The sequence below is a fragment of the Cheilinus undulatus genome, linkage group 14 (genome assembly GCF_018320785.1).
Source record: "Cheilinus undulatus linkage group 14, ASM1832078v1, whole genome shotgun sequence".
NCBI classification, from domain to species: domain Eukaryota; kingdom Metazoa; phylum Chordata; class Actinopteri; order Labriformes; family Labridae; genus Cheilinus; species Cheilinus undulatus.
The window spans coordinates 16,277,021-16,290,775 of NC_054878.1; the positions used below are offsets into that span (position 1 = coordinate 16,277,021).

At 39.1% G+C, this 13,755-nt stretch overlaps 1 protein-coding gene across 1 annotated transcript in view; it reads left to right on the plus strand.

Moving 5' to 3' along the window:
• Window positions 1–267: 267 nt before the first annotated feature.
• Window positions 268–13,755, plus strand: part of atad2b (ATPase family AAA domain containing 2B) — an 88,855-nt gene continuing 75,367 nt past the window's right edge. The window contains exons 1-15 of the mRNA XM_041805190.1: window positions 268–467; window positions 2,146–2,312; window positions 2,583–2,614; window positions 2,721–2,868; window positions 3,517–3,616; window positions 3,725–3,854; window positions 4,037–4,186; window positions 4,335–4,410; window positions 4,578–4,679; window positions 4,889–5,000; window positions 6,224–6,339; window positions 6,547–6,721; window positions 6,929–7,017; window positions 8,740–8,899; window positions 12,684–12,774. Of these exons, the coding sequence (XP_041661124.1) occupies window positions 369–467; window positions 2,146–2,312; window positions 2,583–2,614; window positions 2,721–2,868; window positions 3,517–3,616; window positions 3,725–3,854; window positions 4,037–4,186; window positions 4,335–4,410; window positions 4,578–4,679; window positions 4,889–5,000; window positions 6,224–6,339; window positions 6,547–6,721; window positions 6,929–7,017; window positions 8,740–8,899; window positions 12,684–12,774 (1,747 nt within the window). The 5' untranslated portion in view covers window positions 268–368. The remainder of the gene's footprint in view (window positions 468–2,145; window positions 2,313–2,582; window positions 2,615–2,720; window positions 2,869–3,516; window positions 3,617–3,724; window positions 3,855–4,036; window positions 4,187–4,334; window positions 4,411–4,577; window positions 4,680–4,888; window positions 5,001–6,223; window positions 6,340–6,546; window positions 6,722–6,928; window positions 7,018–8,739; window positions 8,900–12,683; window positions 12,775–13,755) is intronic.

The window sequence follows — 13,755 nt, forward strand, 5'->3', positions numbered from 1 at the left end:
CTTTATCTTACTTTACAGCATTGTGTATCCCCAGAGATGAATGTCAACATTCCTGTCTGTATAATCCACGCTATAATAGCCCATAACAACAACATAGTTAGTTCTTTTGATTGTTCAGGGTATTACTACATTTGTTTGACATAGATTTGGTTACTAGGGTAGTAGTTCTTAGTGGTAGTTGTCCAGTCAGCAGAAATTAATGCACCTGCCAAACAGACCCACATGCACTTGGGAGGAAGAGAGAGGGAGAGAGAGAGAGAGCGACAGACAGGGAGAGAGAGAGAAATGGCGCCTCGATGCTGCGCTCACTGAGCCAGTGTTTGGAGCCGGTTAGAGAGATTCAGTGAGGGCACAAATAAGGAAAAACCATGGTGAATACAAGGAAAAGCTCACGGCTGGGGAGCGGCCCCTTTATCTCCTCTCGGACGAGGTCTTCGTCGAGAAACGAGCGAAACTCTGAAGAACATGTAAGCCGGTTTCCTTTCTTTGCCGGCTAGCTAGCTGGCTCTGCTAGTTGGCTAGGTAGCTGTAGCATTGGCCTCAAGGTGCTCCACTTTATTCATTATTCACAACGAAGTATGAGCAGTAATGGACCTGACACCCGCTCAGTCACGCAAATACACAATAAAAGACTTGAATGCCGCGATTTATTTGTTTGTCGTTTGCACTGGACGCATTGTTCAGCTGTCAAATTACATGCTAGTTGTGTTAGCTCCTTGCTAGCCCTAAGTTGAGTTCCCTTTGTGTTTGGCAATTTTACCCGGGTGACTTGTTTCACCATTGTCTCCTCAAACTAGCCGTCATATCAAGGACAGCACGGAAATTGACACCTGGCTTCAAGCGTTACGTACTACCGCCACTCCGGTCCTATTGGCGCGTTATTTTCTCAATTGTGAAGAGATAAACCTTTAGTAGAGCTAGCATTGTAGGTTATAGCTAGCCCGTCAGCTAGCTTACAGTGGGGGGAAGGGAGTCCCGGGTTCAAAACAGTTGGCTGGCTCTAGTCTCGTATTTAGCAAGTCTGAACTTGGTGAACTTTCTGGTGCAACTGCCCCTAAGACCCTCAGACAGCCTGTTTACACAACAAATGTTTTATAGGAACTAATAGGACAAAGGACCTTTCATTTCCTCCGTTTCCTAATGTGTTCGGAATTAACAGCTATAGTTTATACTCGGGTCGACTGACCTACAAGCAGTTTGACAGCCTTTGTCTCAAAATGTAAACATTGAGATTATGCAAGCTGTGCGCTCCTGTGTTTCCGAATCATTTACGAGTATTGCTTCAGCTAACACAAACCTACAATTCTTTTCACCGATCACATGATTTATAGACAGTCATTATTACATTCTTGAGTTTAAATGGTTGTTTGGCATAGTTTCATACTTGGTTATTTTCGAGTAATATTTGGCTGACGTTCAGCTTTGTGGGTTCAAAGCCACGCTAAGTGATGACAGATGACATTGTTATCTCCTACGGGATCACTGTACAGTTGTAATCCTTACATTTTCATAATTGCATTTCCAATAGTTCCTGTTTTGTTTGTACAAAAGATACCAGTTTAACCCTATTTGCTTTGCCTAATATCATAAATGTTGCTAGACCTACCAGTTATTTGTTCACACAGTCTTTCAACAATGAGTTAAACAAGTAAGGATTTCACCAAGGCTGCAACACCAAATTTGCTTGCTGGTAGTACATCATGCGCTCTGTCTGTCTGCATCCAGAATTCTGGTGCCTGTCAGACAAACCCCTCTGCAGGCATTGCAGACAGTTGCCTATGACAACAGTGAGATACACGCTCATATCAGCAGGGAACTGAAGCTGTGAAGGGTGTGAGCATCAAGGGCATACGTCTGCTTGGTGCCCTGTTGTGATTCAGAGAATACATTGAGGAGTTTGGAACAAGGTGTCTTGTCTCATCACAATACTCTATTCTGGTTTTTCCCCATGGGGATCTTGCTGTCTTGTGTCCTTGTTGTGTTTTATGTTGTGTTAGATTTTGTACTTTAGCAGTCTGGTCATGTGTGCTTAACATTTGTCAAAATTCTGGCATTATACAGTGATTGACAAGGTGAATTTTAAAAGCAAATATTCTCATCTCTGTGTGTTTCCTCTGAATTTCTGTATTTTTGTTTGTTGAACAGAAGGAGCACAGTAGTGATGTTAGTAGTCCCAGCAGCCCTCGTTTGGCTCCTCCCTCCAAGCGGACGCGAAGGCAGACGGCCTCTGAGCCCAGTTCTAGTGACACTTCCCCATCTCCTCAGACTAAAGGCCAGAGGGTCAGCTGGGATATCCCTACGTACCGCACCAGGTCAGCAGTTTTACTTAACATGAATTTCCCTGAATGATAGACTGATGTTGTGTATTATTTGTTGCCCAATGCTGGAGAAGTGATAGCAAAGCATTATATTCTTTCAAAAACAATTTAACAATTATAAAAATTCCTCTTAAAGTCGTATGTCTTTACTCTTTGTGTTGTGTTTTCAATTGAAACATTTAAAGTGACCAAGTAATTAAGCAGTACTATGCTTATTGTGTGCATATCTCAATACTCTTTTTAATTTTGTTGTTTTATTTCTAGGTTGTCCTCTCGAATAATGCAAAATGGGCATGGTAATTCTACTGTTTTTGTCTCTTTGTTTTAATCCATATGTTGAATATATGTATAATTGAATGGCCTAGAATGAAAAAATTAACAATGCATTTTTTGATACTGCAGCTCATATGAGTCACCGGAATGAGGAGAGCGGAGGGGGAGATCACTCTCACATGAATGGCCATGTGGAGCTGAAGAGAAGCTGCCGAGTGAGGAAGAGCCAGTTTGAACACCTCAATCAGAGCCTGCTGTTTGACCAGCTGGTCAACAGGTAGTTAGCCTTCACACCATTGAACCTTCCTTTGTAAATTATACAAAGCAAAATATGTATAATTTTGACGTGGAAATTGCAGGTTCGGAGCGGGCTTTATTCAACTTGTAGCACTTGGAAATTGTCCCATTTATAATTGAGAAAAATATAAGGAATGCCAAAAGTACTTTTTATTTGGCTGCAGTGTTGTCCAGGTCTTTTTCCTCCAAAACATGTTTCCACAGTTTGTGCTCAATCTGAAGCACATGTGTTTGTACACTTGTACATCAGGGTTTTTTAAATATTTTATTTTAGGCTTTTTATGTTTTTATCATAGAAATGGGTATAGAGTTGTAAACAGCAATTGGAGAGTGTGGGAAATTAGCCATGGGTCAGATGGGGAGACAGGGCTTGACCTAACCGCCAGGCCATCTGCACCTTGTACATTCATTTATCATCTACAACTCTTAAAATGAACAGCAATAAAACTGGAGCATGAAGTCCCATATTCTATTTGCCCAATAAAGATGTGAAAAGCTTTACATTACAACTAGCAAGCAGTATACTATGACTGAACTTTTTCTTCTCACAACTCTTACTTTGGAGTATAACATAAGAAAGTGTCACTGTAAAAAATAGATGGATGATACATTTTCTGTGTTATTGCAGCACTGCTGAGGCTGTCCTCCAGGAGATGGACAACATCAGCAGCATCAGGCAAAACCGTGAGGTGGAGCGACTTCGCATGTGGACTGGAGACACTGAGGAGGTGAGTGTGGCCCTCCTGTAAGATGCAGCGGAGTAGTGAGATACACAGTGCCATGTTATTTAACTAATTATGACTACTAATGACAGTGTGAACACTGTGTCGCTTCAGGAAAACATGGACATGTATTCTCGGGTGAAGCGTAGGAAATCCATGCGCAGGAGCACTTTCAGCATGCCTGCACACCACAAAGCCATGAGTAAGACCGAGCAGGAGGAGGAAGAAGAGGAAGGGACAGAAGGTAAGAGTTTTTTTCTTTTTAAACTCATGTTCTTAATATAAATCCACGGAAAGAATGTGTTTGTGGAAACCATATAAACCACCTCATCTTTAACTTGAGAGCTGGTTTCAAAGTGTTGTTTTGGTGGTTTAAAGCTCAGGAGTGGTATTGGAAGTTTAAAAACAATGCTAATGACTTTTCAGATTCTCACGGTGAGGAAGAGGAGGAGGATGCAGAAGATGATGATGAAGATGATGAAGGAGACGAAGCAGAAGAGGCAGGAGAGGAGAATGACAGGCCTTACAACTTGAGGCAGAGAAAGACAGTGCAGAGATATGAAGCACCACCTATTGGTAAATGCTGGTACTTTTTTGAAACTACACTTCGTTTGTAGTTACTGTCTATTACTGTGATTTTTATTGAGATTTTTGGTCAGTTATATCACATTTTTAACTAAGATGCATGATGTATTAAAGCAATCTGTTTTAATTGCGTCTACAGAGCCTGTGAACAGAAAACAGAGCAACCAGTCACTGTTTGACACTCATAGATCTCCAGCAAGAAGAAGCCATATAAGGTTAGTTTGTAAAAAATCACTGTCAAGATTTGATGCTAAATTTGTTTCCTCTCAGAATAATAACTCACTGTGCTTTTTAAAAGACTTTTACACTGTCATCAGTCTCTGCGGATAAATTTGACAGTGTAATGGTCTGACACTGAATTAAGATTGTCACACTTCTCCAGAGTGAAGAAACACGCCATTCACAGCAGTGACACCACCTCTTCCTCTGATGAGGAGCGGTTTGAGCGGAGGAAAAGCAAGAGTATGACACGGGCCAGGAACAGGTGATGGCATCTCGCTCCTTTCTTCTACAACTATAAATTTGGTTAAAACCTTTTCCATTTTATATTTTTATCGGCACTATGAAAAATGGATGTCTTGGACCAACATAAATATAAGGGCTGTAGTGGTAGCTATTGTGCTCTGTTTTGTCTGAGTGTTTGTACACTGCAAATACATGACATAACTTATGCTGATTCTTTTATTTCCACAGATGTTTGCCAATGAATTTGACAGCAGAAGACCTGGCCAGTGGTGTGCTGCGTGATCGAGTTAAAGTTGGTGCCAGTCTGGCTGATGTGGACCCGATGAACCTTGACACCTCAGTGAGTAAAAACACGGTAAAATAACATAACACTGATCAGCAGTCCTGTTTTAGTCCTGACATCTGGAAGTGTAATAGCTTATGAAAAACTCTTTAAACAGATTTATGTATGAGGGGTGTAACGGTATTTGTACCTCACCCTATCCCTGTACTGTTTTTAAAAAGCCTTGAGATGTGAAAGCGGAGAAGGTCTAGGATATTACAGCTGTTTATACATTTACAAACTCTGCAAGGACCTGTAGAAGTAGAGAACATGGACTACAAGCATGTATTTAAGCTCTATATTTTCACTGTGTTGCAATATCCAATGGGCTCTATGCATGAACTGCTTCCACATTTGGCATTAGACCGCACCCAACCCTTCCAGACGGGAGAAGAGAACGGCGTATGATGGCAAATTCGTTGCAGTTTACTTGCTGTTTGCATGAGTTACCTGAGCTGACTGTCAATGACGAGTTAAATTTTGCTGAAGATGTACATTGCCGCATGCAGCAACGATGTCCAGAAGTGCTTTTTACCTTTTTTTGAAACATCATTTTAGCATGTTTGGATGCCAAGCGATGATAATAGAGTAAACACAAACAACAATCGAAACAAAAAAACAACGAAACGGACAAATTAAGGGAGTATAGGAGGGTTTAGATTCCGTTTTGGCTTAGCACATGTCGTTGGGCGGAAGTTGTGAACCGGTCTTATTTTCCACCGGAAATAAGACTTCATAAATCATAAATATTATCTATTGCTCCTTACTGCAATTTTTTTACTTCACATTTTACGTGGATTTTTTCTTTCAAAACAGGAGATATAGGGCTGTTAAATTCTGTTTTGCTTTTGTTTTGAATATTTTTTGTTTCCCTCTTTTTTTTGTCTCATGTTTAATACATCACAGGCTGTAGCAACTATCACTGATAAGGCTTCTTATCTTATCTTAGAGTTGTAAATAACATGAGATGGAACAATGTATAAGCTGCTCTAATTTTAGTGAAAAAAATGCTAATAATAATAATGAGAGATGGAAATCAGGAATTATAGATATTGGACTTGATGTTCCTTTTTTTTAATCGATAAACCAAACCCGTACCAAACTGTGACCTCTGTTAACTGGTATACCCCTAGTATGTATGTGATAATCAGTTAATTTTGCAGTGTTACAGAAGGGTGTTTCCATTCAGTAACTTTCACAGAACTCCACTTTTCATTTCTAAAAATGTGTTTTCTCTTCAGGTGAAATTTGACAGTGTTGGTGGCCTCAGTAACCACATCCAGTCACTTAAAGAGATGGTAGTGTTCCCACTGCTTTACCCCGAGATCTTCGAGAAGTTTAAGATTCAACCTCCAAGGTAAGAGGGTGCTAATTATTTTTGAATTTGTTGTGTGTTTTCTGTATTTTCTATTTACATACATTTGCTGTCTGTTTTCAAATTGACTTCTTATGCTGGGCATTACAAATGGAAACAAAAGAATTAAGATAAGAAAAAAATTAAGAGCTGGATTACATTGCTGTTGTTGAATAAACATGGCTAAATTTCCTGTCCTATTCTTTTCAGGGGTTGTTTGTTCTACGGCCCTCCGGGGACAGGAAAGACACTGGTAGCTCGGGCGCTTGCTAATGAGTGTAGCCACGGAGACAGGAAGGTTTCTTTCTTCATGAGGAAAGGAGCTGACTGCCTCAGCAAGTGGGTCGGTGAATCAGAACGCCAGTTACGTCTACTGTTTGACCAGGTGAGACTTATAGGCAGCACATTTGTGAGGTTGAAGACAATTTTTATGGCAATATTTAAAAATGCTTGTTGATAACTCTAGTTACTGAATATTCTTTATTGGTTATAATCTCTAAGAAAAAGTTTCCCTTATATTATAGTACAACTACACATCTGTAAAATATTTTACAACAAGTTAATGTTTGATTTCGGTCTCATGTTTGCACAGGCTTACCTGATGAGGCCATCCATTATTTTCTTTGATGAGATTGATGGCTTGGCTCCTGTTCGCTCAAGCAGGCAAGACCAGATACACAGGTAAGACTTATGTGGTTTTAATCCTCTTATCAAAGAAGCTAATACTATTGCACACAAGTTTACCTGCAACATCATGACCCAGTGCCAGCACTCATCAGTCAGGCAGTGCACAAATAGGGTTAGGTTTATTTACCTGTAATGGTGTACATCAAACCAGGACCTTTGTGGTCTTTGATTCCATTTTTTGTATATGACTTATTTTGGCATTTTCAAGTAAATCTTTCAACACCTGGCACAAAAATTCCCTGCACAGTATATGGGTTGAGAACATAATAATACAACAATGTTTGTGATGTTGGCACTAGCAAGGACAATAAGTGTGATGGAAATGCAACCAAACCCAGAACAAACAAACAAACAAATATATGAATAGAAAAGCAAAATGGGGGGAGGGGCTATAAAGGACTGTGCACACAGTATGTGTGTGATATTGTCAAGATGACGTAGAGAGGTTGCTCAGTGGTGCCGGCATCCAGCTTAAGGGTTCTGACTTGCTCGACCCTCAATTAGGTTAGTAAAGTTTTTTTAAGGGCTGCACTGTGGTGATTTGGTGAGTGCTGTTGTCTAAAAACAGGTTAAAATCCTTGTTGGAAAGGACCTTTCTGTGCAGAGTATACATGTTCTCCCTGTGTATGTGCATGTACTCTTTGGTACTCTGACTTACTCTTACAGTACAAAGACATGCTTGTTAGGGTTTATTGGTACCTCTGAATTGCCCGTAGGTGTGAATGTGAGCATGGCTGATTGCTTGTTGCCATATATGAGCCCTGTGATTGACTGGCAACCAGTCTGGGTTGTGCTCCAGCTCCCTTTGACCCTGAACTTTATAAGTGGTATAGATGATGGATGGATGGCAATTTTCATGTTGTTTTTCTTTTTCTTTCTACAAAGAAAACAAATGAAGAAACCTAAAGAACAAAGTCAGGGGAAGGTTGCCGTTTTTAAAGATGTACAGACATGTTTTGGATACTACAAATACAGAAAAGACAACAAAGGAGGCCTGAATTTCAGATTTAAAAAAACAGTAGTTTTTGTTTTTTTTAAGAGCGATTTGGAGGCTTGACACCAGGGACACTTGCATTCATGTTTATTTCTTAATGGGGAATTCAGCAGCAATGGGTGTAAATCAAAATTACCTTCTTAATCAGACTATTTAAACACAAACCAAAGGCGAAGAAATGTCTTATTGTCAAACACTGAGCTTGCAATTGATCCTTGTGGAAGTGACTGCAACCTAGTCAATGAAATCTTTGTAACTATGAAATGTAAGATTGCAATTCTGGACAAATGTTTGTTCAAAACAGGTCCTTATACTTCAAGTTCTTCTCTTTCTGCCATACAGGATAAATACTTGCACGGAGGTGAAGTCTACTTGGAAATAAAAGCTCCTATGATTGCCCCACACTTTTTCATAATATGTAACTCCAAGTCTCTGTACTGTTTGCAGAAATAACGCTGTGTTCTTTCAGTCAGTACTGACTCATAAGTTATATCATATTGTGAATCCTAAAAAAGTATTTGGGCGTCAAAGGGTAGTCATCATATCTGTGTACGTCATCTATTACATCTTTGAAACTCTAAATCTAAAGTCTGTTTGATTTAGTTTGTCTGATTAATCTGTCTCATTTAAAGCAGGGTAATCTGTGAATTAGTTGTTTTGTGATGAAAGATTAGATAAAACTGAACACTGGATGATATTTGTTATATCTTCACTCTGTCCAGTTCTATTGTGTCCACTCTGCTGGCCTTGATGGACGGCCTGGACAGTCGTGGGGAGATAGTGGTCATTGGTGCTACAAACAGACTTGACTCTATTGACCCGGCACTCAGGAGGCCTGGACGCTTTGACCGGGAGTTTCTGTTTAACCTACCAGACAAGAAGGTGAGAAAGATCAATATTTTACATGCTCATAAACACAACCATACTTTTCAAGTCTTATTTTTACAACACAGTTATTTATGACTTTTTTCATAAAAGGAGGAGCATTACGTATGCATATATTTCAATTAAGAGTCCAACTTATACAGCAGAATCTTTCAGCATCTGCCTCATGGCCATCTGTGAAATAACAGAACCCTGTATTCAGCACAAGAAGCAATTACAGTATATTCAGTGCTGTCCCCACATGCACACCCAGCTGGAGACACAATCTAATCCAGGAGTAATTTGTGTTTTACTCATAAGAGTCCTGCCAAGAAATTGGTTCATGCAGCCCTCTGGCTATTAAGTCTAATCAACTTTTTTCCCCTCACTGTAGTAAAGCAGCTGCTTGTGGGATTTCTGGAAATGAAAAATCTACTTGGATATAGGAAGAATTGTTGTTTTCAGATCCCATGACTGTCGTAGTTCATTTGGGGAAACTTCTTGTCTTTATGGGTAAACACAAACTAATGTTACAGAGTTCCTACTTATTCCTGAGAATAGTTAGCCAGCTGTTCAGCCATGTAAAATGAGAACTAAGCAAAATGTTCAGGAAACTCTGGTGCTATCCTGGAAAACAATGTAAACATTCTCTAAATTTAGTATCAGAGTTCCCCAAACCATATTAAATCTGAAAAGGTTAAAATAAAACAGTTTGCCCCATTGTTTGAGTCCAAATAATCGCACACAGAAAAAATGCCGCCAAATTTGGCCATTTTTCCATGTTTGCAGAGAGGCATTGTGGGAGATAATTACCATGTTTGAACTGACAGGATATAACAGTAGGCCAGTGGAATAAATTATTTTAACTTAAACTACTTTGGGTGTTTTCTGTGGATATCAGAGTCTGCTGTGTATGTGAGTTGAGAAATTAGTGTGTGACTGTGTAGGTGCAGCCAAAAAACTTATGAAATCTGTGCTGAAAAAACTGTATTGATGAAAACCAGGAAAAACTGTATTTTGGTATCTCATAGCCACATGAAAAACATGAATTTGATTATGTTAGGAATGGACTTATACCTTCAAAGTTTTAGTTTTTAGGGTTTTTCATCTGATTTACTCATTTCTTATATGATTGAATTGCTGAGGCATTATATGGTATTTACAGTAGGTTACATTATATGGCGTAAAATGCTACTTTCAGGGTTCTAGCAATTTAAAAGGTTAAAAACTAAGGTTATTCATTTGAAATTGGCCTCTTTGTATTCCTAAGTTGTTGAGCAGTCAAGGTATGTGCACATGCGTGTGCGTGTGTTTGCACGCAAGAGAGATGTGACCTGTTTAATCAACAGTTCTGACGTCATTTTCTTCAATTTGTCTTTGAAGTGAAAAGATAAAAGGTGATTAAAAATCCCCTTTCATCAACATGACCTTTGCAACCATATCTGCCTCATAGATACATGTTTTGGAACCAAGAAGCAGCCAATCCCTGCAGAGCAGATACAATACAGCCATGTGCATCCACCTGTTTATGCAGGTGCACCTGCTAATAAATGGCATTACATAAATAAACTGGCATTTATAGGGTTAAAATTCTGAAAATGAATTCACATTTGCTATACATGACAAGGGCTGGAGTTGAGGACCAAAAAAGTTTTTTTTCTTTCATTTTTAAAATATGTCCAATGTCCTAAAAGGGCTTTAAGGGGGAAGTTTGATGTTTTTTGTTTGTTTGTTTTTTTAAAGTAGGACCTAAGGGTTAATCACCTGAGTATATTAAATTGTTTTACTTGGTCCCATCTGTGATCCTGTTGAACCATGCAAGAGACAAAAATCCAAGATGGCAGAGCCCATGGAGGGGACCCCCCATGAATAAAAGGCTTATTCTAAATGAGTAAAGATTAAAAATTTTATATGGAACAGTCCTGAAAAATGATCCCCGGAAAGAACCCTTTATATGTTTTTAAGGTGGCAGTTAGTCTGATGAAACCCTCACTAATAATGATTCATCTTCCTTTGGGTCCGTCATTGTCCACATAGTACTAGTAAGTTTATAGTCAATCAAAGCCTTACCCATGCTAAGCTCTGTGATTGAAAATGGTTTTCTTCTGTAAATAACAATCATCCCTGCACATCAATGCTTAGCTCCCTCCTGGTATTGCCCCAGTTAGAGACCTGTCTGAAATGTGCCTCAGCTGTGTCTGTCTGTAGGAGTAGAAAGGGAGATGGGTGATGAAAGATGATGTAAATGGTTGCCCTTCAGTCATGACAAAGACCACTCTGTTCTTTACGTCTGCTTAACAAGGCAGAGTCCCAGGGAGGCGATGCAATAGGTTTGATTGTAAGCAGCTGCTCAGATGAGCTCACTCTTACACTCAGGTCCTTTTTGATCTATCACTTGCTGGTGTCAGTTCCAGGTTAAATACAGATGATGTATAGATGTTAGTGATGCACGACAACTATTTTTTTGAACCGATATCGATAATTTCCTACTCCTGATGACCGATAACCGATAATAACCAATATATTTTTTTCAATTGTTGATTTAACAAAAGAAGTTTATTTGATGTGTTTATGCACGTCTGGGGGTAAGAAGGGGTTAATACGTAGTGAGCAAAGATATTTTTAACTAATTTTAACTAATATCACTCATGTTTTTCAAAAAACAAAGAACTATTCTGACTTTATAACTGTTATTTAAGTTAACTTTTTTAGTTAAACATCTGTGTACCAAGTACAACATACACAAACAACTGACAGACGGTTTTCCCCCATAAAACCAAATGATAACAGGCTGTTATGCTTAACAAATGGAGATATTCAGGGGTCTGTTTTTTTTTTTGGCTTAAGCCAGAATTAAAGCAAGCTGATGTTTTACATAAAGATTAAAAATATGCACTGGCATAACTCATATTAGAGATAGGTTAAGAATGTAAAGTCCACCGTGGTCTGTAGCTAACTTCTATTCATAACGTCGATCAGACTGAATGAAACCACGTCAAACAGAGCAGGCAGGTACACGTCTATGAAAGTAGCGATTGATCAGGAAACTGTCAGACTGATTTTGTTATTATGACGTTGCGCCTTTTGCCTCTGGCAAGCTTTCTGCAGTTTTTAGTGCCTGCTAATGGCCGCGGCTGAGGCTAGTGGCTGCTGCCGCTTCGTTTTAACGTTGTCAGGATAATGACTATAAGTGACTTATAAGATCCGTCGAGGACTTCTTTCTACTCTTTGCGACCTTTGCAGGGCAAGTTCTACACACACGGGTTGTGTTAAGCTCCCCGTAAGTACTGATTTATAACGTTACCGCGTTGTTAGCATTTTAGCACAGGGGCTGCTACTCTCGCTTCTTCTTTGGTGCTTTAATAGCAAGTCGTGTACTGCAGCGCCACCTGCTGTTTCGGAATGTGTAGTCTCGTGAGAAAGAAAACAAATGCCAGCACTGCCGTGCTGACAAAAATATATATGTTCGTCGTAATGATATCGGACCGATAAGAATGACGTAATAATTTCCTGTTATCAGCCCGATAACTATCGGCCCGATAGTTATCGTACACCCCTAATAGATGTGGATATTCTACTGTTGATTGGCTTTTTTCATCCTGGCATGTAGAAGCATATCAACAGAGGCATTAGAACAAAATGCCTTTCTGTTGTTTCCTGGCACCAACTGTTAGTGTGGCAGTTAAACCTGTTTAACATCTTATATGCCAACACAGGACTTGTGCTCCATCTTCTCTTGACTTGCTTCTCTTGTTTTTATGTGTTTGTCTTTCCTATTGTCCACAACCAATCCTCTCTTCAGGCCAGAAAGCACATCCTGGAAATTCACACACGGGACTGGAATCCCAAATTGGCTGAGCCATTTGTAGAGGAACTTGCGGAAAAATGTGTCGGTAAGAGAAATTCCCATGACACAGTTTTTCATATATTTCTTTAAAAAAACGATTTTGTAAAGCATCAGACATAATCATGACTTCTAACCTTGGTACAGTAATTAGATGAAAGAGCAAAGGAGGCAGGAGGAAAACCTGATCCACGCATTAAATATTATTTATAAGAAAAAATAAATGTGAAGAAATAATACTGCAAAATATACACAAACTACACAAGGTTAATTGTAATGACTAAAAAGTCAGGTTACAAAATGGATTATTAATTAAGACTTTCCTTAAAAACATTGTAGATTCTGGGGCATAAAACACACTTTTTAAGTATTTTTAGTTTAAAATGTGGGCTGTGTCCTTTGTTCCAGTGCTCAAAATCTGCTGGGATAGATAGTAATGCAAAGCAGACTGAAAGTGCCACTTATTTAAAAACAGCGTCTCTCCTTATTAAAGGTCATAATCTTACATCTATGTAAAATAGTGGTATTATGTTAAGTAGATAAAACTTCAGCAGTAATGGATTGATAGGAAAGACTCCGGCTAACCCATTAAGACTGGATGCAACATTTGCATGCATATACCTTTGAGACAAGACACTGGATACTTGTGCCTTTAACAGTGGATGCAGTTCCTGCACGTATGGATGATTTAATCATTTTTAAGACATTTAACTGGAAAACTTCAGTGTTACTACACATAAATTACACATGTGGAAGCCAGTTTAGATAATACAGTTTTTGCTCTTAGCCCCTTTTACCATCACATGGAACAGGGAACAGTTAATGGATAAAGAACTTGTTATAATAGAGCAGTGATACAAACAATGGCTGATCTGAGTAAGAAGAGTGACATAGAGGTGGACTAAAGCAATATTTTAGACAATGACAACAATAAATTAGATGAGAACAAAAATTAGATAATGGCGTAGATTATGATGAGATTTTGGACCGCTAGCAAAGGCTCGGTCCATAAAGGACATGTGTGAAGAAG